At 45.9% G+C, this 22,680-nt stretch overlaps 2 protein-coding genes across 9 annotated transcripts in view; one reads left to right on the top strand and one right to left on the bottom strand.

Moving 5' to 3' along the window:
- TLCD4 (TLC domain containing 4) overlaps window positions 1-17,131 on the bottom strand; it is a 69,786-nt gene extending 52,655 nt beyond the window's left edge. The window contains exons 1-6 of one of the 7 annotated variants that reach the window (XM_090049404.1): window positions 16,946-17,037; window positions 16,040-16,111; window positions 15,791-15,903; window positions 14,906-14,996; window positions 6,726-14,506; window positions 5,244-5,423 (exon numbers count right to left, since the gene is read on the bottom strand). The gene's annotated coding sequence lies outside the window, so the exon portion shown is untranslated. The other 6 variants (XM_090049407.1, XM_090049410.1, XM_090049408.1 and 3 more) reach the window with 6 other exon arrangements.
- ALG14 (ALG14 UDP-N-acetylglucosaminyltransferase subunit) overlaps window positions 17,111-22,680 on the top strand; it is a 43,120-nt gene continuing 37,550 nt past the window's right edge. For both annotated transcript variants that reach the window (XM_090049413.1, XM_090049412.1), the window contains exon 1: window positions 17,111-17,246. In XM_090049413.1, the coding sequence (XP_089905539.1) occupies window positions 17,111-17,246 (136 nt within the window). The remainder of the gene's footprint in view (window positions 17,247-22,680) is intronic.

The following is a 22,680-nucleotide window of genomic DNA, read 5'->3' as shown; positions in this document are numbered from 1 at the left end:
TCCAATAGCTCCACTTTGGCAGGGGTACAATATTTTTAACCTTGCACAGGTAAGATCATACTGATCAAGACATCAGAGAGATGACTATACAAATCCTATCAAGACAGGAATAGTATTTGTATATAATTGAATAGTGCTAGGGAGAAAGGGATGCTGCTATAATAATAACAATAATAATGTTCCTGAGAAATACCAGGTATTTGCTATTCCCATCAACTTCAGTGAGATTTGCAGGGACTTGTTGCTTTTAATAATTTTTCAGCACCATTACAAATGAATTGCTTATTTTTTTTTTTTTAGATGATGCACCTGAGAACATTAATCCAATACAACTTCCAAGTTATTTTTCAGGGAAAACATAAAATAGACACTTATACTATTTTTTATTTTATCATCGCTTACACAGAAGTTTTTTGTTTTTATAATCATACCTATCTTTGAAGTCAGAGTTTCACTCATACAGCATGGTATTTTTCATTAATATAGTGAACAAATTAGCAAAAACTGGTATAGGATAATATTTTGAATGTTATCCATATATATTCATAAAGTGGTAGAAAATCAGTAACTGAACATTTCCAAAACTAATGCATGGACTTCCCAACGCTAAGTATTTAATTAACTTATAGAGGATGGTAATGGCTCACCATGGGTAGTAAATTAAATAATTTATATATTGCAGTTTAATTCTAAACACCTGTGTTATGATCCTATTCATTATTTATATATTCCATTTATAACAACAAGAACTTATCCAATGCTTTGGGCACATTTGCAATACATTAGATTACACAATATCCAGTACAGTCAATAAATACATTCTTTATAGTGATTTAATTAATGAATTAATTAATTATTTGTCACCTAAGAACAGGATGGGCAGACCTTTCAAGTACTGTGTTATGGAGCAAACGTAATATTAACCATGCATCTAATGGCTGAAAATTATATTGAGGTGGTTAGCTGTGTTAGTCTGAAGTCAGACAGAAGGTAGGACAGGGCAGCACCTTAGAGACTGGTTTAGAGAGGCATGAGCTTTCATAGATTAACATCTACCTTGGTTAGGTGCTTCTGACAAAGCAGGTTCTGACAAAAGTTCAAGCCTCTGTACACAAGTTAATCTCTAAAGTGCACCCTATTCTCTGCTTGCCATAGTATGTGATCATATAATTAAATATTGTGTTAAAAACACAAGCACAGGCAAGCTGAAGCTGAACTGTGAAGTCATAAAATTAAGCATATGTTTGCCTTTAAGCGTAATGATAAAAACAAAATCAACAAAAGGAGCTTCACACTTCAAGATTTCAATATTCTGCCACCTTCCAAGTCTTGTACATAGAGAACAAAATTTTAAAAATCCAATTTAGATCTGTTCCTTCAACTTTACAAAGGGCATAATTCAGTTCTCAGAATCAATTAATCTCAATGGGAGCTGATGCAGGCCTCAAATCCATAGACATAAGTAGTAATAGTCTCAAAGCAAGAGCCACTGGATACTTAAATAAATCTGCATAGAAGAGAAACCTAGAGATAAAGGAGGGAAGAGAACAGAGGAGAAAAGAGAGGGCAGAGATCTGTGCATTTTGTAGTGATCACTATGTTCAGTAGACACAGGCATATGTGAACAAGAACTAAAAAATCAAGTTTTATTTGCTGAGCAGTAAGCAAGATTCTGTAGTTCCTCAGTCTCTTAACGAATCAGCTAGCATGAAGGACCATTTCCTTGGAAGACTGCTAATCTCCATAGTCTTCTAAGTCAAGCAATATCTCCAAATTACAGCTTCTAGCTCTACACATTTCATTCTCTTCTCCCTCAGTATCAATCTTTCTTTCTTCCACCTGTATCATTTAATTCTAACTCCCCCTTTCACCTTTAGAAGCTCAACCATCTCCAGGAGACCATCATCACACCCTCAGAGGCATAGGAGGACTCTACATTGCCCTAATGACTTGTTGCCCTGCATCCGATCTCCCTGATACTTTCTTCACCATTCTGAAGCCTGGAGGATTAGGGGCATTACAGGAAAATTGTCTTGACCTTGCTTCTGAAACAAAAAGACAGAAGGGATAACGTACTGGAAGTCAAAGAAAGAGATGCACATCCAGCAGCTAACCTAGCCAGCTACAAGCCCTTCAAAAGTAATGAGACCAAAGTAATAGCTGCTACATGTGGTGACAAGAATTGGCTGTCCCTCTGCATAAGCAGCAAATTAAATTGGCTACCTTTTTCCAGGCAGTAAAGAAATGGAAAGGACATCCAACATACGAGAGTTTCCCAATTCACTAATGGCTTTCTCCATCGAGAAACTGCAAATGAGCTGTTATTCCAGCCCCTAAACACCTTACAAAATTATTGTTACGCTGAAATGAAATTTAAGGAGATTTTCAGAAAACTAATGTTAAGCTCCTAAATCTATATTTAGGCACCAAAAAAAGAATGGCCTGATGTTTGAGAAAGTGGCAATTATTGATGCTCAGCCTGACTTCAGAAACGACTTTTGGATGCTCAGTACTCATAAGATTTGGATTAGTGGTTTTGTTCTAAACATACCAACTTCAAGGAGAGAAAAGAACATCAGCTTAAACTGTATAACACAGGGCTCACTCTCAACATGCTAAGCAACTATTACAGCAAGTTGCAAACTATAATTCACATGCTCCTCTGCAAACCCTGGCTATTTTTTCCTTTCATCAAACCACACACAGAAAGTCTTCAAGTTGTCTGGGTGAGAGAAAATATGACACTACAAAAGGCAGTGCCTTGATGTAGAACAGTGGTGCGCATCCCTTTGGCCATGCAGACCAGGTGAGTGGTGCAGGCCTTATCTGTGGGTCAAATGAGGCCCTGGGGCCTGGCAACACCTCTTCCACATTTGGACTGGGCCCAGGGGCCTGGCAGCACTTCCTCCTGCCCTCTGCACACCAGGATTGGTTCCCAGGCGCCCAGAGCCACCAGCTCCACACCCCATGTGCCAGGATTGGGTCCAGGGGCTCAGTGCTGCCCCTGTCCAGCTCTATGTGCTGGAGTCAGGAGCTAGATCCAGCATGCAGGGCTTGGGGCTCCCCCTGGGTCCAGAGACTTGGCAGCATAAAAGTGGTGCCACTGCTCCCCTGCTGCCAAATTTCACGACCATAGTGAGCCTCACGAGCCAGATGATCCAGTGCCATGAGCCGAGTCTGCCTCCCAGGCCAGAGATTGAACACCTGATGTAGAAGGTTACATGAAACAGAGAACCAGAAAGCTGGATTTAGACTGCAAATGATGTTAAATCAAAAAGTTTAATACAATCTGTAATGTTAATCTAGATACTGTAGACACAATTGATTACAAAATATATATAAGTTTAGAAACCTCTATTTGTATCTGTAATGACAATACTGTGTTACTTACTGGTACTGAGGAGCATCAGCAACTAATGTAGAAATGTGAAATGGCTGCTGTGGTCAAAACCATTTCTGGTTGTCCACACCCCTTCCTGCAATACCATCAAGAACAAAATGGACTGCAACCTGCCCTTCAAGTAAGGTTATCCCCTAACAAAGAAAGTGATTGAGAAAGTGTGCAGTAAAACAAGGATGTAAAGAGGCAGCAGTTAGAAGAAAGAGTAAAGGAAATAGGTCTAGAAAATAAGCAGGGAAAGAGAAATTAAAGGAGCATAGCATAACATATTGAATGGCTTACAAGCACAAGAGCGGTAATGAATTGACCTACTGCCCTTATCCTTCAGCTGCAAAGAATGTACCACACTTACAGGAACTATTTGGCTGCCACACAACCATTTGATACATATACATTAAAATATTTAGTAGAGTATTTACTATCCATTATAAAATCTTACTAATTAATGCAGCCCAAAGCTGGTAAAATGGAAACCCCCTTGTCTATCATTAAATACAAAGTGTGTTTTAAGTTTCATAACACTAAGACTCATAAGTTCAGCCTCGTTCCTTCTTGAATTTAATGCTTCACATTATACCCTTATGGGACATATGGTAGACTCAAATAAAGAGAAGGATTAAGTGTATTGTCTCTTCCCAACTTTCATTTATGTTTTCCAGTCTCAGAAACATCTTTCCCCCTTTATTAGTCAGTGTTAGATAATCAAATATAAATACACACACATATATAGAGCAGCATTCATATAAAACACAGAAAATACACAGACAGCATAAAGTTTGCTGATACGTTGTAATTCTTGCATCAGGTGAATTACTATGCACTTTTCAATAACTGGACTGGTTCCCCTTTTTGCTTCTTTGTAATTAAGAATGATCTCCCAGTGTCTTTTTTTACTTAAGATATATAAAGTACATCACACTTTTTTTTTCCTAATTTTGCTGGAAAATCTCTTGCAATCTCAGAAGTTTCAGTCATCTCTAATATAGTGCAGTGAAGGAGTCAAGGACCCAAGCAAGTGAGACCTCTTCCACCAGTGCCTCAACAAAAAACTGGTGAATTCCAATCAACAAGAATGGCAGCAGCATGTGGGGTGCCCTCAAGACCACCACCATCAGCACCTGTGAAGAAACACGTGGGGGATTTGTACAGGTTTGCGCTGCAGTACATACAATTGTATAAGTGGCAAAATGTGTGTCAGCACTGAGAAAATGGCGGCGGCGCACTTTTGAACTAAACCACATCAGAGGTGTTTTAGTTCAAAAGCGTACCAGTGCTGTTTTCTAAATGCTGACGCACATTTCGCCTCTTATGCAACTGCATGCAAAGAAGTACAATGTGCATCAGCTCACATGTGGAGCAGACTCAATTAATTAGGTCTTCTCCTGCGCATCACAGGATGAAAAGGTATGTGTATAAATGCCCTTGGAGTCTCTACCAGGAAACATCAAGACCGGTTTGATCCTATGACCCCAGCTGACTTCCTGCCTCTTGGGCAGGCGGCTGGACTTGATGATCTTCCAAGGTCCCTTCCAGCCCTAATGTCTATGAAATCTAAGAAATCTATGAAAATAACAGGGAGATCCAAGAGTTGATCAAATGCAAGGCCTTTTGTGCTTGGCAAAACAACACCAATGCCAACCAAAATAAACTGAATCTCCAACAAACCAAGGCAGAGGTCCAAAGGAGGACCTGTGATATGAAGAACATACGGTGGGAAGACATTCACGATATGCAGTTTCTTCAGTGCCACCAAAGCTATCTACAGTCTGAACACTCAAGAATCAACCCCCTTGAGACCTAAGGATGGAGGAGACCCAATCAAGGAAAGGGGAGCCATCAATACCTGTTGGAAGAAGGATTTTGAAGATCTTCTCAATCAAGGCTGTTGTTCACCAAAGTGTTCTCAACTCCATCTCTGACTTGGTGCTGTGGAATGATTTTGGAATTCCTCCAATCCTTGACGAGGTGAGGAAAGTCATCAAGCAGATGAAGAATGACAAGGCATCTGGAGCGGATGGAATCCCTAAGGAAATATTCAAGCGGGGAGAAAGGAACCTACATCACAGTTTCATGCCATCGTTTTAAGGATCTGGAATGAGAAGGAAATCCCAGACAACCTCAGGGACACCATGATTATGACAATCTTCAAGAAAGGAGACAAGTCCAACTGTGGAAACTGCAGAAAGATCAATGTGAGAACTCTCCTAAACCATCTCCTTCCACTTGCTGAAGAGCACCTCTCAGAATCTCAGTGTGGGTTTAGGCCATCAAGAGGCACAACTGACAATCTTCACAGCTCACCAGCTGCAGGAGAAATGCCAGGAACAACATAAGCCCTCTCATATGGCCTTCTTTGACCTCACTAAAACTTTCAATTCTGTCAGCTAAGAAGTGTTGTGCAGGATCTTTCTGAAATACAGAATTCTGTCACTTGGATTCTCTGCCTGCTCCATGATGGTATGCAAACAGTGGTTCTCAGTAATGGATCTATCACAGATCCCTTTGAAGTTAAAACAGGAGTTAAGCAAAGCTGCATCACTGCTCCAACACTCTTCTCAATATTCCTTGCTGCTATGCTACATCTGACCACCAACAAGCTTTCAGCTGGAGGGAAGCTAACCTGTCAAATCGATGGTAAGCTGTTTAACCTCAGCCGACTCCAAGCCAAAACTAAGACGACCCTGACCTCAGTCTTTGAGCTCCAGCATGCTGATGATGCTGTAGTGCAGGGGTGGGCAAAATGTGGCCCAAAGGCTGGATGCGGGCCCCGCCAGGCCATTCTATCCGGCCTGCGGGGCTCCTAAAAAATTTAGAAAATTAATATTTATCTGCCCTGGGCTGCCTGTCATGCAGAACCTCAATGGCTTCCCAAAACTCAGTAAGTGGCCCTCTGCCCAAAATAATTGCCTGCCCCTACTGTAGTGTGTGCTCACTTGGAAGCAGGCCTTTTCAATGTCTTTATCAAGGCATACAAAAAAACAGGACTGATGCCTAACATTCAAAAGACTAAGGTCCTCCACCAATAAGCTCCTAATGTCCAGCTCCAGTTATCCAGATCCATGGTGAGACTCTGGAGAACGTTGAGTATTTCCCATACCTCAGAAGCCATCTCTCACAGAAGGCTGACATTGACAAAAAAATCCAACGTCACCTCAGATGTGCAAGTGCAGCCTTTGCATGCCTGAAGAAATAGGTATTTGGAGATTGCAACATCAGATCTGAAACCAAGCTCATGGTTTATCAAGTAGTTGTGATCCCCACATTGCTGTATGAAGCTGAGACATGAACAAAGTACAGGAGACATCTAAAGTTGCTGGAGAAGTACCATCAACGTTGCCTGCGGAAGATCCTCCAAATCTGGGGGAAGACAGATGCACCAACATCAGCATCCTCCTGCAAACAAACACCACAAGTACTGAGACGGTGATCATCCAACATCAACTTCACTGGGCCAGCCATGTCATCTGGATGTCTGACTCCAGAGTTCTGAAGCAAGTTTTATTCTTCTACATCAGCCAAGGTGTACACTCAAGATGAAGGCAAAAAAAGTGCTCTAGGGACATCCTCAAGACCAACTTAAAAAAAATGAAAACACTGATGTCAACTCATAAGAAACTATTGCCCAGAACCACTCCAAATGGAGGAAGAGTCTGAAGCAGGGATCTCAGTACTTTGAAACCTCACAACAACAAGAAGAGCTAGAAAGGTGGGAGCAGCAGAAATGGTGTGCCATGGATCAAATCAAGAATCCAGAGCCACCCACCCCACACAGAAACATGTGTCTGAGCTGAGCGACTTAGTTAAGGAGCACTTGGAAGGGCTGGATGGGTACAAGTCAGCCAGCCCAGATGACCTCCCTCCATGGGTGCTGAAGGAATTGGCCAATGTCATAGCTGAGCCACTGGCATGGCTGTTTGAGTATTCATGGTGTCCTGGCCAGGACCCTATTGGTTGGGGGATGACCTCCTCAGCAGCTCAGAGGCTAAGAGGGATCTTGGAGTCATAGTTGACTAGAAGATGAACATGGGCCGGCAGTGTGGGGATGCAGTCAGGAAGGCCAACCGTACCTTATCATGCATCCACTGATGCATCTCAAGCAGGTCCAAGGAGGTGATACTCCCCCTCTATGCGGCACTGGTCAGGCCGCAGCTGGAGTACTGTGTCCAGTTCTGTGTGCCCCACTTCAAGAGGGATGTGGATAGCATGGAGAGGGTCCAGAGAAGGGCCACTCACATGATCGGGGGCAGCAGGGCAGGCCCTATGAGGAGAAGCTATGGGACCTGAACCTGTTCAGCCTCCACAAGAGAAGGCTGAGGGGGGATCTAGTGGCCTGTTACAAACTAGTCAGGGGGGATCAGCAGGCATTGGGGGAGTCCCTGTTCCCCTGAGCACTGCCAGGAGTGACTAGAAATAACGGTCACAAGCTGGCAGAGGGTAGATTTAGGCTAGATATCAGCAGGTGCTACTTCACAGCCAGGGCAGCTAGGATCTGGAACCAACTTCCAAGAGAAGTGGTGCTGGCTCCTACCCTGGGGGTCTTTAAGAGGAGGCTAGATGTACACCTTCCTGGGGTCATTTGACCACAGTACTCTTTCCTGCCATGGCAGGGGGTTGGACTCGATGATCTGCTCAGGTTCCTTCCGACCCTAGAAACTATGAAGCTATGAAACTATGAGGAAGCAAGGGGTGGTGGCAGTGGTTGGAGATACCCACCTGCTGACCTGACCTGTTGTCTTGGGAGGTCTGCTGCTTGCCCAGACCCCAGATTCAAGATGTCATGGTAGAATTACCAAGATTCATCCAGCCCCCTGATTACTAGGCCTGTGTGGATAGGGAAGTATTCAATTTGGATTCGGCCGACACGGAGGACAGCAATTCAATTCGGATCACTGTCCTGAATTGATTCAGTTAAATCAGATTCGGAAGATTTAGAGAGATTCGGCCATAGACTATAATGTCATTTTTTTGGGATGATTTGGATAAAAAATGCAGGGGTAGTAACCCCTTCTGAGGGCATGAAGCCTGCCAAGTTCCAAGGAGATAGGTGCAGGGGTTTCACTGCCAGTGAAAACACAGCTTTCTTTTTAAAAAGTGTGTGTGGGGGGGGGGAGAACCCAAGAACAAATATAAATTGAAATAAATGGACTGGATAGGGATAAGTAGAGGGATTCTAGTTAGTAAGTGAATTCCAATCCTTTTCAAAAACAAAAAGTAGCAGGAGACTGACTAGATAGGAAGCCAAGCCAGCCCAGTACCTTTCAGACACTATTGCTCGGGCAGAAACAGCTTACAAAAGGCACAGAAAGCCTACAGACAGAGGGTTATATGCTATTTCTATGTCCCTCCCCCAGAGCACTGTGATTGGAAGGAGACTCAGGGAGAGATCAGTGTCACTGACCAGCTACAGCTGTTAGTTTTTCCCCCACACCCTTCTCCCTCTTCTCAGTTTGTTCCCCTGAAAGACTGCTATCCAAATTGCCAAATCTTTTCTGAACTGATTTGGAGGCTCCAAATTGGAGGGTTTTTTTCCTTCTCCCAATTCGATTTGGATTCGGTAATTCAGCCTCCAAACTGGGCCAAATCTTCTCCGAATCAAATCATAGACCAAAGCTTTGCACACCCTTACCGCTCATCCATGTGGGCACCAACAGTATTGCCAGGGGTGACCCTGAGCAGATCAAAAGTGACTATAGGGTTCTGGGTACAAGAGTGAAGGGGACAAGGGCTCAGGTGGTGTTCTCCTGGGTCCTGCAGATCAATGCATAGCTGTGCAAATGGGTGTTGCCAGCAGAGCTTTGGCTGCTTTGACCACAGGATGTTGTTCCAAGATTGCTAGAAAGAGATGGGATCCACCTGACAAAAAGAGGGAAGAGCATCTTCACAGACAGGCTCACTAACCTAGTGAGGAAAGCTTTAAACTAGGTTCACTGGGAATGGAGAACAAAACCCTGAGGTAAATGGGGAAGTGGGTGACCTGGAGGAAGCACATCCAGGAGAGGGCAACAGGGGGAAGGCCTTTTCATTCTTGCTGAGAAAGCAGGGCAAACAGCTAGTTCCTCAGGTGTCTGCAAGTGAATGCCCGGAGCCTGGGAAACAAGCAGGAAGAATTGGAAATCCTTGCACTGTCATGGAACTATGACAGGATTGAAATAACAGACTCGGTGGGACAGCTTGCATAACTAGAATACTATCATAAATGGATAAACTGTTCAGGAAGGACAGACAAGGGAGAAAAGGAGGAGGACTTGTGCTTTATGTAAAAGAATTCTAAGACTGCTCAGAGCTCCAGTATGAAACTGGAGAGAGGCCTGTTGACAGTGCCTGAGTTAAGGTCAAAGGGTACAGCAACAAGGGTGATGTTGTGGTGGGTGTATGCTATAGGCCACCAGACCAGGAGGATAAGGTGGATGAGGCTTTCTTCCAAACAGCTAGTAGAAGTTTTCTGAGAACCAGGGTCTGTGATCATCAGGGACTTCAATCATTGTGAGATCTGCTGGGAGGCCAATACGGCAGTGCATAGGCAATCCAGTAAGTTTCTGGACAGTGTTGGGGACAACTTCCTGACACAAGTGTTGAAGAGGCCAACTAGGGAAAACATGCCTTTCTTGATCTACTGTTCACAACAGGAAAGAATTAGTGGGGAACATAGAAGTGGATGACAACTTGGGCAGCTGCAACCACAAGATGACTGAGTTCAGAAACCTGAGGAAAGGATGATCTTCCAAGGTCCCTTCGAGCCCTAATGTCTATGAAATCTATGACAGACAGCAGAAGCAGGGGAAGGGCTCTGGACTTCAGAAAAGCAGATGTCGACTCACTCAGGAAACTCATGGGCAGGATCCTCTGGCAGGCCAGTCTGAGGGGGAAAAGGAGTCCAAGACCGCAGACTGTACTTTAAAGAAACCTTACAGAGGGCACAGGAATGAATCATCCCAATGCACAGGAAGACTAGCAAGTATGGTAGAAGTCTAGCTTGGATTAGTAGGGAACTCTTCAGACATAAAAAGGAAGCTTAAGAGAAGTGGAAACTTGGAAGAACAACAAGGAAGGACTGTAAAAGTATTAATCAGACATGCAGGGATGAAATCAGGAAGGCCAAAACACAGTTGGAGTTGCAGCTAGCAAGGGGCATGAAGGGTTTCTACAAGTATGTCAACAAAAGGAAGATCAGGGAAAGTGTGGGTCCCTTACTGAATGAGAGAGGTGACACTGACAAATGAGGAGGAAAAGATTGAAGTACTCAATACCTTTTTTACTTCACAGGCAAGGTCAGCTCCCAGATTACCACACCTAGCAGCACAGTTTGGGGAAGAGGTGAGCAACCCACAATAGTGAAAGACCAGGTTACAGATTGTTTAGAAAAGCTGGATATGTCCATGGGCAGACACAATGTACCCAAGGATGCTGAGGGAGTTGATTGATGCAATTGCAGAGCCGTTATCTGGTCATTATCTTTGAAAACTCATGGCAACTGGGGGAGGTCTCAGGTAACTGGAAAAGGATAAATATAGGACACGTCTTTAAGAAAGAGAAGGAAAATCTGGGGAACTACAGACTAGTCAGCCTCACCTCATTCCCTGGAAAAATCATGGAGCAGGTCCTCAAAGAACCCATTTCTAACCATTTGGAAGAGAAAAAGGTGATTGGTGAATCCATGTTGGCTGGTCCTAATCTGACCAACCTGATTAGCTTCTATGATGAGAAGACTGATTCTGTGGATGCGGGGATACCAGCAGACATGATCTACCTTGACTTCAGCAAGCCTTTTGCTAGTGTCCCACAACATTCTTACAAACAAACTAAGGAAGTATGGGCTAGTTGAATGGACTGCAAGGTGGATAGAAAACTGGCTGTTTTTTTGGTGTCTGTGGGTAGTCAATGGCTCAGTGTCTATTTGGCAGCTGGTATCAAGTAGATTGCCCCAGGGGTCAGTCTTGGGGCCAGTTTTACTCAATATCTTCATCAACGACCTAGAACAGGGATTTTCAACTTGGATCATTGTATCCCAGCTGCCCTGGGCAGCTGAATTTCAAGCAATGTACCCTCAGGCACCAAGGCGGGGGGTAGGGGTGGAATGCAGCTGGACATGAAGCTGGGGAGAGGATAGCGTATGGCCAGATGCTATGCTGCCACTCCCCCACCCCCAGCTTGTGGCCAAATGCAGAGCAGCAGTAGCCACCATGTGCAAGCTTCCCTCACCCCCTGCATCCAGCCAGGCAGGCGGAGCTTGCATGGCAACACGGGACGATGCATGGCAGCACTCTGTCCCCACCCACACATACCCCTAGGGCCTTCTCAATTACCCCCAGGGGTATGTTTACCCCCAGCTGACAACCCCTAGAAGATGGGATGTGCACCTTCAGCAGGTCTGACACCAAGCTGGGGTGGAGTAGCGGATATGCTGGAGGGTAGGGCTAGGAGTCAGAGAGACCTCAACAAATTGGAGGATTGCACAAAAAAATCTCATGAGGTTCAGTAAGGACAAGTGCAAAATCCTGCAGTTAGGATGGAACAATCCCATGATCTGGTATAGGTTGGGGACCGTCTGACTAAGCAGCAGCTCTTCAGAAAAGGACCTGGTGTTACAAAATACTCTAAGCTGGATATTAGTCAACAACATGCCCTTGCCATGAAGAAGGCTAACAGCATACTGGGCTGCATTAGGAGAAGCCCTGCCAGCGGATCAAAGGAAGTGATTCTTCCCCTTTATTTGGCACTGGTTAGGCCACATCTGAAGTTCTGTGTCCAGTTTTGGGGCCCCCCACTACAGAAAGGTTGTGGACAAATTGGAGGGAGTGCAGCAGAGGACAACAAAAATGGTTAAGGGGCTGGGGCACATGACTTATGAGAAAGGGCTGAGGGAACTAGGCTTATTTAGTCTGGAGAAGACTGAAAGGGGAATTAACAGCACCCTTCAACTACCTAAAGGGTGGTTCCAAAAACGATGGAACTAGATTTTTCTCAGTGGTGGCAGGTGACAGAACAAGGAGCAATGGGCTCAAGTTGCAGCAAGGGAAGTTTAGGTTAAATATTAGGAAAAACTTTGTCAGTAGGAGGGTAGTAAAGCACTGGAAGAAGCTACCCAGAGAGGTTGTGGGTAGCCATTCTCCTTCCTTGGAGGTTTTTAAGACCTGGCTAGACAAAGCCTTGTCTGGGATGATATAGTTGGGGATAGTCTTGCTTTGAGCAGGGGGTTAAGTCATCAATTTAGATGAACTCCTGAGGTCCCTTCCAACCCTAATTTTCTTTGAATCTGTCAGAGTTAGACAAGCTTTTGGGTATCAAAGCACCCCTCCTCAAGACACTGAGAAAGAAATAGGCACTTTGGAGCTAAACAGCAGATGGAACAAAGGCTTGTGTAAAACTTAATATCTAAAAAAAGCAGGAGAGAAGATAAATTATCAGGTAGCCAACAGACTACAAAGGTATAACAAAAACCTGATGACTGAAAAGCAGGATCGCCTTCAGAGGTTAAAAGGACCCTCCTGAAGTGCAGAGATTAGCAAGTATCAGGTTGATTATAATGGACCATAAAGTTACTGTAGATGATAAGTATCCAATAAACTAATGAATTTTTGTTCCTAGGCTTGTCTCTTGAAATTATTTTGTAAATTTCCCTTAAGCACAAGGAGAAAGGGAGTGATTATTCTGTGAAACATGGTCTACCTATGTTCTACTGTGTCTGTTAGTATGGGAGTTAATGAGAGTTAGTGGAGGGGTAGCTAACACAGGAGTTAGTGTGAAGTAACACATCCTAGTGTATTTGGTGGTAACACAGCTGGGTACCCAAGCCAAATGGAGGAGAGGGGGGAAAAAAATCAAATAGATCTAGAGAAGATGATAAATGTATTTTTATGCAGCAAGGAAACTATCAAAAACAAAAGTAATCCAAGACACACAGGTATTCTTTCTTTCTTTAAACATTTTAATAAATATTAAACAGTCTCCGCCGGTTTCCATGTCTATTTTACAAGCCATAATTGGAGGAACACTCAAAAGTAAATATTCCAAACTCATTACAGGTTTCAATACAATCAACATAAAGTCCATTTCCTTTGCATGGATAAACACACTCATTTAAACTATTAAAATGAAATAAGTTAAAATTGTATTTGGAATGTCAGAAAGCAGGTCTGATATTTATACATTCAAAGTATTTTATAAAACTTGGAATTTGTATTCTAAAAGGGTAAAAATATTTTCACCGTGTTTTTTGTCCAATCTTCCTCACTAAAACCAACAGAAAATATCTTCAATTCAATGTAATAGTTACCCTGTACAGCTTTCAAAGTATATAGATATTGGCTGTATTAGCATCTCTTTCCAATATTCGGACTTCAAAAAGATATCATTGTGTTTTCTTCTTTGAACAATAATACCTTAGAAGTAGACCATGAAAACCAGACCACCCTAGTTTGCAAACATTTGTTTTTTCTATCCAAGTGTTCCACAAACCACTGAATACATTAAATAGTATTTTCCTTAAGGACAATGTTGACCAACTCTTGCAACAGGAGTGGTTTCTCTCTCTTTCAACCACAAGGAAGTTCAAAGCTAAAATCAGGCAGCCCTAGCATAATAAAATAGCATGCAGCCAGGCAACCAGAGACAGCCCTTTAATTATAAATAATTACAATATAACCTCTCTGTATTAAAGAAATGATACATGAAGTTAAAAAGTCCAGGTCACTTAAATCTCTTCATTGCGAATAACCATGCAGACATTAACTGATCAACAGGGAGTTTTGTAAAAAGATCTCAGAACTAGTTGGCTGTTAGCCTGATGCGAGGCAGAAGCCAGGGCAGGGTGGCACCTTAGAGATATTAACTGATTCAGAGGGGCATAAATTTTCAGAGGCAACAGAATACTTTGTTAGATGCTATCACCTAATAAAGTTTATGTCTCTGATCTTGTAATCTGATAATGAGGGCTACAACTAAAAGAAGGTAGGAGTTTATCCACAGGCAAACAAAATCCAGCAGCAAGACGACACATTTGCTGATTCCACTGACTTTTCCTACTGCAGCTCTTGGCATTAAATCCCCACCTGACACATACAGAGGTACTGAATGCTCCAGACAGAAATCATCATTTTCTGAGACTTGCTATGGTAAGGAAACAAAAATGCAGCTGAGTCTCCATTTATTTAAAGTAGGAAAAAACATCAGTTATTCAGAAAGGGCCATGGGACCAAGTCTTGAAGTACATTCTCGAATATAGATTAAAAAATATATCGGCAAGTGCTCACCCACATTTGAAAGAAACAGTATTGACAAATTCTCCTCCCATAGACTTTTGCCGCACATAGACTACAGGATTATCCTTTCAAGCCTCAAAGCCCTCATTTTAAGGAGAAAAACTCAAACTCTGACTACTCCCCGGAGACAGCTATAATCTTGCTGTACGTAAGCAGAAATGCTACATTCTTTACTCAAGCAAAATTCCCAATAAGTAAGGTTGCAGAACGTGGTTTGCTGAATTTATGCAATAAACTTACTACTTACCTTTCCAGGCTCCCATAATAGCTTTGCTCCTTCCTCAAGGTCAAATATCTGGCAGGTCTTCAACTCATCTTTTCAGAAGCATGAATAGGCTCTGCAAAGCAGAACAATACCTGCATACCTCACTCTTAATTTCATTATTTTAACAACCTCTCTTAACATAACCAGCTCCCAACCCCTACATTTCCAGCTTAAATTTTTAAGTAACTTCTCCAATTATACGTATGATCTAACTGGAGGAAATGTATAAATATTAACATAATAAATGTAAATAAGAATAGAAAAGAGATTTATAAGTACCTAAAGACTACCTATTTGTGATCTATCACAGTTGTTCACAGGTTACAAGATTATTTAAATTTTAAAAAAGAATGGCTTCTCTATAGAATACATGATGGGGAAGAAAAGGGGGAAAAAAAACACACAAGCAAAGAACTTAAAATGTTTGAACTAATTTTTACATAAAAATCCAATCTATCCTCTTTTCCTGTAACCTCCAACATGAAATGTCACTGTTTTCCTGGGAGGACAAGGACTTTTAATCTGGTGCACTGATGAGATACAAGTTGTACTTAAAATAAATCTTTTAGTTTCAAAAAGTAATTTTAAAAGGTTATTATGCAATTCTTCTTCTAAAAGGCAAATTATGCAAAAATGGGCCTAATTAACAATTCTTCTCCTTACACTTTCCTACTCCTTTTAGGTTTACAGAATCAAAAAGAACTGTACGAGTGAGCTGGATTTTTTTAGTTTGTGCATCACTTACAGATTTGTAAAGCAAGGCCCCAATTTCTTACCCCCATTAAAGAGCCTTTAGTACTGAGTAATAAATCTGAGTCCCTTCTCCCCCAGTTATAAATATTATCTAAAGATGTAACTTTAGATTACCCAGCTCCAAACAGGCAGACAGGTTTTTCACCATACATTCAAGTTGCATAGTAGAAAGCATATGCACTTCTGCTAACATTGTTTTCTTAGTTTCCTACTCCCCAGTGGCCATGCTGCAAGACAAGAGATTGCATGGGTGGTAAAAGGCAAACAATTTAATTATCACGAGTCAGACCAATGCATCTTATTTCCAAATGGATGAACACTAGCATCCAGATGGCATAGATTAGATTTGTAAACTGCACGCACCCATGACTGGAATCCATGGCAGGCACAAGTTCTTCTTCATTCAAAAAAAGGGAGAAAGGGTTCATTCAGCTTCTAGGGCCAACAGGAACAGGAAGCAAAACCAGCTCAGATTTATAAGGGATGAACAGGAGGAAAATACCACCAAAGAGAAGGGCTGACTGGAAAATTCAGGATTTTTTTGGTGCTCAAAACGGCCTGGCCCACAAAATGACACTTGAAGAGGATGAGGGCCAGACTTCTGCAGGCATTCACCCCCTACCCCTTCCTAAATTCATACCAAAGATGCATAAAACAAGCCCCTGCAGTACTCTTAGCAGGGCATGTTGCTGGGGGTGAGGAAGCCAGAGGATCCCACTGATGGAGCTGAGAATGCATCTGTGTGAATCTGAAAGCATTTCTATGAGCCCATAAAACTGCTGCCCTTGGTCACCAAGCACTGGTGGAGCCTGCCAGGCCCTTCTCCCAGCACCGTACCTAGACTCCTGGCAGCCCTGGGCAAATGTTTAGTATATGGCCCCCAGTTGCCAGAGATAATTATAATAATAATCAAACAATGGGGAAAAAATTAACAATTTCAGGCCCCCTTTCTGCCCAGCTCTGGGCACCCACCCCACTTGCTCGTGCCTGTGTCCAGCCTTGCCCTCTCCCCATATCATTGAAACTCCCCTCGACCCGCCGCCAGGAGGGATTCGAGGCCCCGAGCAGAGCACGGCCCGGCCAGAGGGGACTGCTGGGCCTTCACCAAGCGGCCCAGGGGCAGGGGAGGGCAGAACGGCGGCCCCCGCTGGGCTCAGTGGCAGCAGACCAGTGGCCGCCGTCGCTGTTCCCAGCGCAGCGCGAGATAAGGTCCCCACAAGCAAGCACAGCCCGGGCCCGCCCCCCCGACACGTGGCGACCGCTGCTCACTTGTGTGGCGCCGCTCGCCCGCCCGCGGAGGAGGGAGCACTAAGCCGCCAGGCCCTACCCCGCGAGGAAACGCCTGCAGAATTGTGAGCCGCTCCAGCCGCCGTCGTTTCCGCGTAACCCGTCACCGCCGCCAGCTGGGCAGCGCCCGGGCCCCGCGCCCCCTGCATGGTGTCCTCCCTGGACGCCGCCGCGCTCCTCCTCCTCCTGCTGCTGCTCCTGCTTCGGCTCACCAGGCAGACCGCCGCGGGCTGGCGCCGGCGGCTCACAACCCCTGTCAGCCTCCTGGTCGTGGCCGGCTCTGGTGAGTGGCAGAGGGACGCGGGCACCGAGCGGCCTTGGCACCGCGAACTGCAACTCCCATGGTGCAGCGCGCCCTGGGGCACACTGGGAAATGTGAGCAAGAGGGGAGCAGGTGTCTACTACAGGGCAGCGCCTCGTCGCGGTGCATGCTGGGGCGCCCCAGGTCCTATTGCCGCGCAGCAGCGTTGGCGGGGGAACGCTGTGCCGGCTCTTCAACCCGTGTGAGATGCACTATCAATAGTAGTGACATCGTCCAAAATGTACCGGGGTGCAGGTGGTAGTGCTAGATAAGAACACAGGCAGGCAAGGTCTTTTGGGGAAATGCGAGTGATCTCTTTTATTAGGACCAATTAACTAGTTGGGAAAATTGTTCTGACGCTAGACTGGCAACAATGCCTCATGAAAAGTGTTTGTACCCGGAAGCTAGCAGAAAATAAATTTTCCAGCTAGTTAGTTGGTCTAATAAAAGAGATTGCATTTACCCAAAGAACCTCGCCTGTCAAATGTGTGATAATTTTGGAGGCAGCTAATTGATGCAGCATATGTAAAACCCAAGTCACTCTCAGGGAGTCGGGTTTGCTGTTTACTTTCTTATGACTGCTTGCCTCAAAATAAAAAAAATGCTTCAACTTTGATGACCCAGGTCTCTCTCACTCACTGGTGCCTTACAGTGAGCAATATATGGGCAGTCCTTGATTTACGACTTTTGGAGTTATGACAAACGGCACTTGCACCCTTTAGAAATTAACACCCTGTTCTGAGGTTCTGTCACAGGTTTTGACTTTGAAGCCGGATACTACTGCATCCAGCTGGTAAGTCTGTTATGGTGGTAGGAGAGGGGGGAAGGAAGGTGCATGGGTGGGGCAGATCAATGCCCCCACCATGAGGGAGGGAGGGAGGGAAGGGCAGGGGCTAGGACGGGCTGGGGCAAGCACTGCCCAGCCTGGATGGGGGGCACATGGGGTGGCACTGTGGCTTGTCTGGGGGGGGGAGCTCCTGCCACTGGTCTGGGAGCTGCTCATCTGGCAGCTCATCCAGCTGCTCCCACCACTCATCCAGGAGGAGTGTGGGGTGGGCGGGGCTGCACCCGGCTGCACTCTGGGTGGGTGGCAGCAGCGCTGGGAGTGGGGACTATGCCATGCTGCTACTTGCCCAGCTGGGGAAGGGCAGACACTGGATGGAGCGGTGCACAGCGGCGGGAGCCACCCCTCGCACTGCCCAAGGTGAGTCACAGCTCCATCCCATGCCCACGCTGGTCGGGCTGGGCAAGCAGAAGGAGGGCATGGAGGGGGGTGCCCCATTGGGATGGGGCAGACAGCAGAATAGGGGCTATGGGGGGTACAGCCACCCAAAACTTCACTGTAGCCCCCCCCCCCCCCCCCCCCATATCCCTCATCACATGCCCAGAGTGCAGCCTGGTACCACAGCCCAGTACCGCAGCCCCTCCCACCCTGCACAGATTCGGGGGGCACCCTCCCATGTCTATCCAGGGGAGCAGCAGGAGCGGTGGTGGGAGCCACCAGATAAGCAGCTCCCAGGCCAGCAGCGCACAGCAGCGGGAGCCCCTGCCCCCCCCCCATAGTGCCCTTTGGATAAGCTGTGGCTCTGTCCTGCACCCCAGCTCTGCCCTAGCCCCTGCCCTTCCCTCCCTCACCATGGGGGCATTGATCTGCCCCCCCACCTTCCACCACAACAGGCTTACCAGCTGGATGCAGTTGTATACAGCATCATAAAGAAACCAATCCCCCATTTATAACACTGTTCCTGTGGGAAAATTAGTTCCAAGTTATGACATTTCGACTTAAGACACAGTTTTCAGGAACCAATTGTGTTGTAAGTCTGAGGACTGCCTGTAAAGTAAATAAAAAGAAGACTTATTTGCATGCTTATTTGCACTTTTTTCCCAGTGTATGGCAGTTTTTTAGCAAATAGGATAATTTTGAGCTTCCAATATGATAATTTCATATTTAACCCCTGGCAACACTGGTGCATGGGGAGTGGGGAACTGAGAGAGAAAGAGGGGACCAGGGGCAGAGTGTGGGAAATGCCCCACTCACACTCGCTTGCCTGAGTCTGCCCCAGCGTGGTAGCTGGTCTGCTAAAAGTCAGTGTCCACGGAAATCCCTGCCTGTCCTTTAGCTCCTGAACCACCCCATTACCTCATGGCTCCAGCACGGCCTGCAGATGTGAGGCTGTGTGGGGTTCACAGCACATGGAGCAAGGGCTGCTGGGGTAGCAAGCCCAGAAGGGGATACAGGGGCAAGCACAGGAATCTGAAAGGAGCTGAAAGGGCTGGTACTATTTGCTCCGCTCTGCCCCAGCCTGCTATGAGCCCTTGGGCTTTTTACTTGTCAAGAGAAGGCAAGAAGGGGTGTCAGGATACTGTCTAGTCCACTGGTTCTCAACCTTTTTTGGACCAGAACCCATTTGTAAACATCAACAGCCAGTTCCAAGCCACTGCTCCTCACTCCTTTAGGCAGGGTTACCATAAATCTGGGTTTTCCTAGCCATGTCCTCTTCTTAGACCCTCCGATCTCTGTTCAGATGTTTTTTGAAATATGAACTGATGTCCAGGATTTTGTTCTGCTGCACTGGGAGGAGCAGGGGGAGGGTGATTGGAGGCAGTGGGCACATGCGTGTCTGTGCATGCACACACGTGGCTGGCATGCAGCCAGGCAGGGTGGTGGGAGTAGCTCTGGCAGCTTGATGCAGGTAAGTCTAGAGGGTGGGGTTGGATGGCCAGGGCTTGGAGACTGTCCGGAGGGCTGTGGGGGCGAGGGGGGCAGGGGTGGGTGAAGGGGATGGAAGTGTGAGGAGGGTGGGTGCTTGCTAGCACTGGGGCTGCGGCAGGGCAGGGAGGGTGGGAGGTAGCCCAGTGCTCCAACAGCAGGGAAAGGAGCTGGCAGGGCCCTTTGAGGTCATCAGGGAACTATGTGGACAGGCCGGGCTGGTGGCAGGGCCAGGCTAGCAGGGAGATACTACTGGGGTGTGGGAGGTGTAGCCAAGTAGCTGCCTGATGACCTGGCACAGTGTGGGAGCCCCAGCCCAGACCAGGGGATGCCATAGGCATCCCCTCCTCCCTATGCCAGGGCTGGACTCGCTCTGCTGCTGCCCACACAAATCAATTGTCGTGCTCCAGCCTGGTCGGGATGCGGACAGCTGCCCCCTCAGGCAGGGCTGGGAGGATCAGGGGGATGCAGGTCAGGAGTGAGGGGGCACCAGCATGACCTGGTGTGGGGGATAAGGGTCTGTGAGTTGTGAGTGAGGAGCATCAGCAGGAACTAGGGGGCTGTGGGTTGGGACTGAGGGGCACCAGCATAGCTTGGGTGGGGGAGGGAAGCAGCAGGGCCAGGAGTGAGGGGCAGCAGCAAGGACAGAGTCTGCATGTTGGGAGTGGCAGAGCCAGGGGGCTGTGGGTGGGGAGCAAGGTTTTCACCTGACAGGTGTCCTCTTTTATAGAACTGGAAATAAGGTAACCTATCCACAGTCTCCCAGTGTGGGGGGGCCCAAACACCCCTTGCAGGCTGGAACTCTGCCAGCATACAAGGGAAAAGCCATGGTTTCACACATTTTTCTCCTTTAAAAGACAATCCATTTTTAAAGTTTGTTTGTGCCACTTTCATATATTCTTGTGACCCACTTTTGGGTCACGACCCATAGATTGAAAAACTCTGCTCTAGTCCACCCTTCTTCCATGAGTCAGGATCAAGGCTACAGCTTAAACCAGGGGTTTTCAACCAGGTGGTTCTTTTTAACATCTTTATCAATGATGTGGACATTGGTGTCAGAAGTGCACTGGCTAAGTTCACCGATGACACTAAACTTTGGGGAATAGCATCCACACTGGAGGACAGGCTAATGATGCAGGCTGACCTAGAGAAACTTAGTAAGTGGGCGGATACTAACCTGATGACGTTCAATATAGATAAATGTAAGGTACTCCACCTTGAGAGAAAAACCTGCAGGATTCTTACAGACTCGGCAGCTCTATGCTTGCTAGCACCACGACTGAAAGACTTGGGGGTCATGATTGACCACAAGATGAATATGAGTCACCAATGCGATGTTGCAGCTGGCAAAGCAAACAATAGTCTGGCTTGCATCCATAGATGCTTCTCAAGTAAATCTCAGGATGTCATCCTCCTGCTGTACTTGGCCTTAGTGAGGCCAGAGTTTGAGTACTGCATCCAGTTCTGGGCTCCACAATTCAAGAAAGATGTTGAGCAGCCGACTGACAAGTGGGGGGGCCGCATGCAGCAGCAAAACCAGAAACACTGACAGCAAAACCAGGAGTGCCAGCAGCTAAACTGAAAGAGTCTCTGCTTCTCCGCATCACTGCCGTTTACTCCCTGGGGCCTTCCCAGGTACCCTGGTTGACAACCCCTGGCTTAGACATCTGTCGGGGGACCAACTGCTTCTTGCCCTGCCTTCACTGGGCAAGAACAATCACATCACATCTTCTGTGTGGAGGATCTAGACTTTGAAGAGTGGTGTCCAGGGGTTGTCAACCAGAAGTTTACTAATAGGCCAGGGGTGTATTATTCAGCTGAAGATTGAAGGGAAAAAAAGGTAGCTTCCCTGAAAAAAGTTGAAAAAATCTGCAGGGCTGTGAACTATGAGCTTCAATACCAGGAGCAGTTCACAGGCAGCAGAACAAAGGCTAGCTTGAAAAAAGTCTATTTGAAAAAAGAGAGGGTTGTTAACACCCATGGAGTGGACAGTTTAGAAGGAATCAGGTAGATTATAGTGAGCCATGAAGTCAATTGACTCCCTCTCTGCCTAAAAAGAAATACTGCTGCTACTGGTGGGCAATTGGTTTAAAAAACTGAGGGGAGGGGGGCAGGAATCTTGGGGACTGCAACTGCACCAGTGCACCCCCCACTGGATCCATCCCTGATCCTCTGTAACTTTTTTTCTCACACACTCCTCTTTTCTAGACTACAGAAACCTGTTTTTCAGCCTTTCCACATAGGGCATGTTTTCTAACTCTCTCCCATCCTTGCTGCTGCTTTCTAGGGTCTCCAATTTGTCTGTATCAGTCATTAAATGTAGCATTCACAAGTGGGTTCAGTATTCTGGCTGAGGCTTCAGCAGTTAAGTATAGTAAAACAATTACCTGCTTTGTCTTGCGTACATTGCTTCTGTTAGTACAAGCCAGAATGTCATTCATCTTTTCTTTGCAACAGCATCACACTGCTTATACATTCAGTTAGTAATTCAGTGTAATTCCTAGGTCCATTTTTGCAGAACAGCTGCCTAACCCAGTGGTGCTCACAGTCTTGGCCCCACAAGACAAATTAATAGCACAGGGGACAGTCCATGGGCCAGATTGGACCCCATATAGCCCCCACCCAGCTGTGATTGGCCTTTGGAGCCCTGCCCTGTCCCCACCCAGCCGTGCATACCAGGATCAGGCCCAAACTGCCATATCTAGC

The sequence above is a fragment of the Crocodylus siamensis genome, chromosome 5 (assembly GCF_052110815.1).
Source record: "Crocodylus siamensis isolate JL-2025a chromosome 5, ASM5211081v1, whole genome shotgun sequence".
Classification (NCBI taxonomy): domain Eukaryota; kingdom Metazoa; phylum Chordata; order Crocodylia; family Crocodylidae; genus Crocodylus; species Crocodylus siamensis.
The sequence above is the reverse complement of the archived record's forward strand: the minus strand, read 5'-3'. Positions and strand labels throughout refer to the sequence as shown.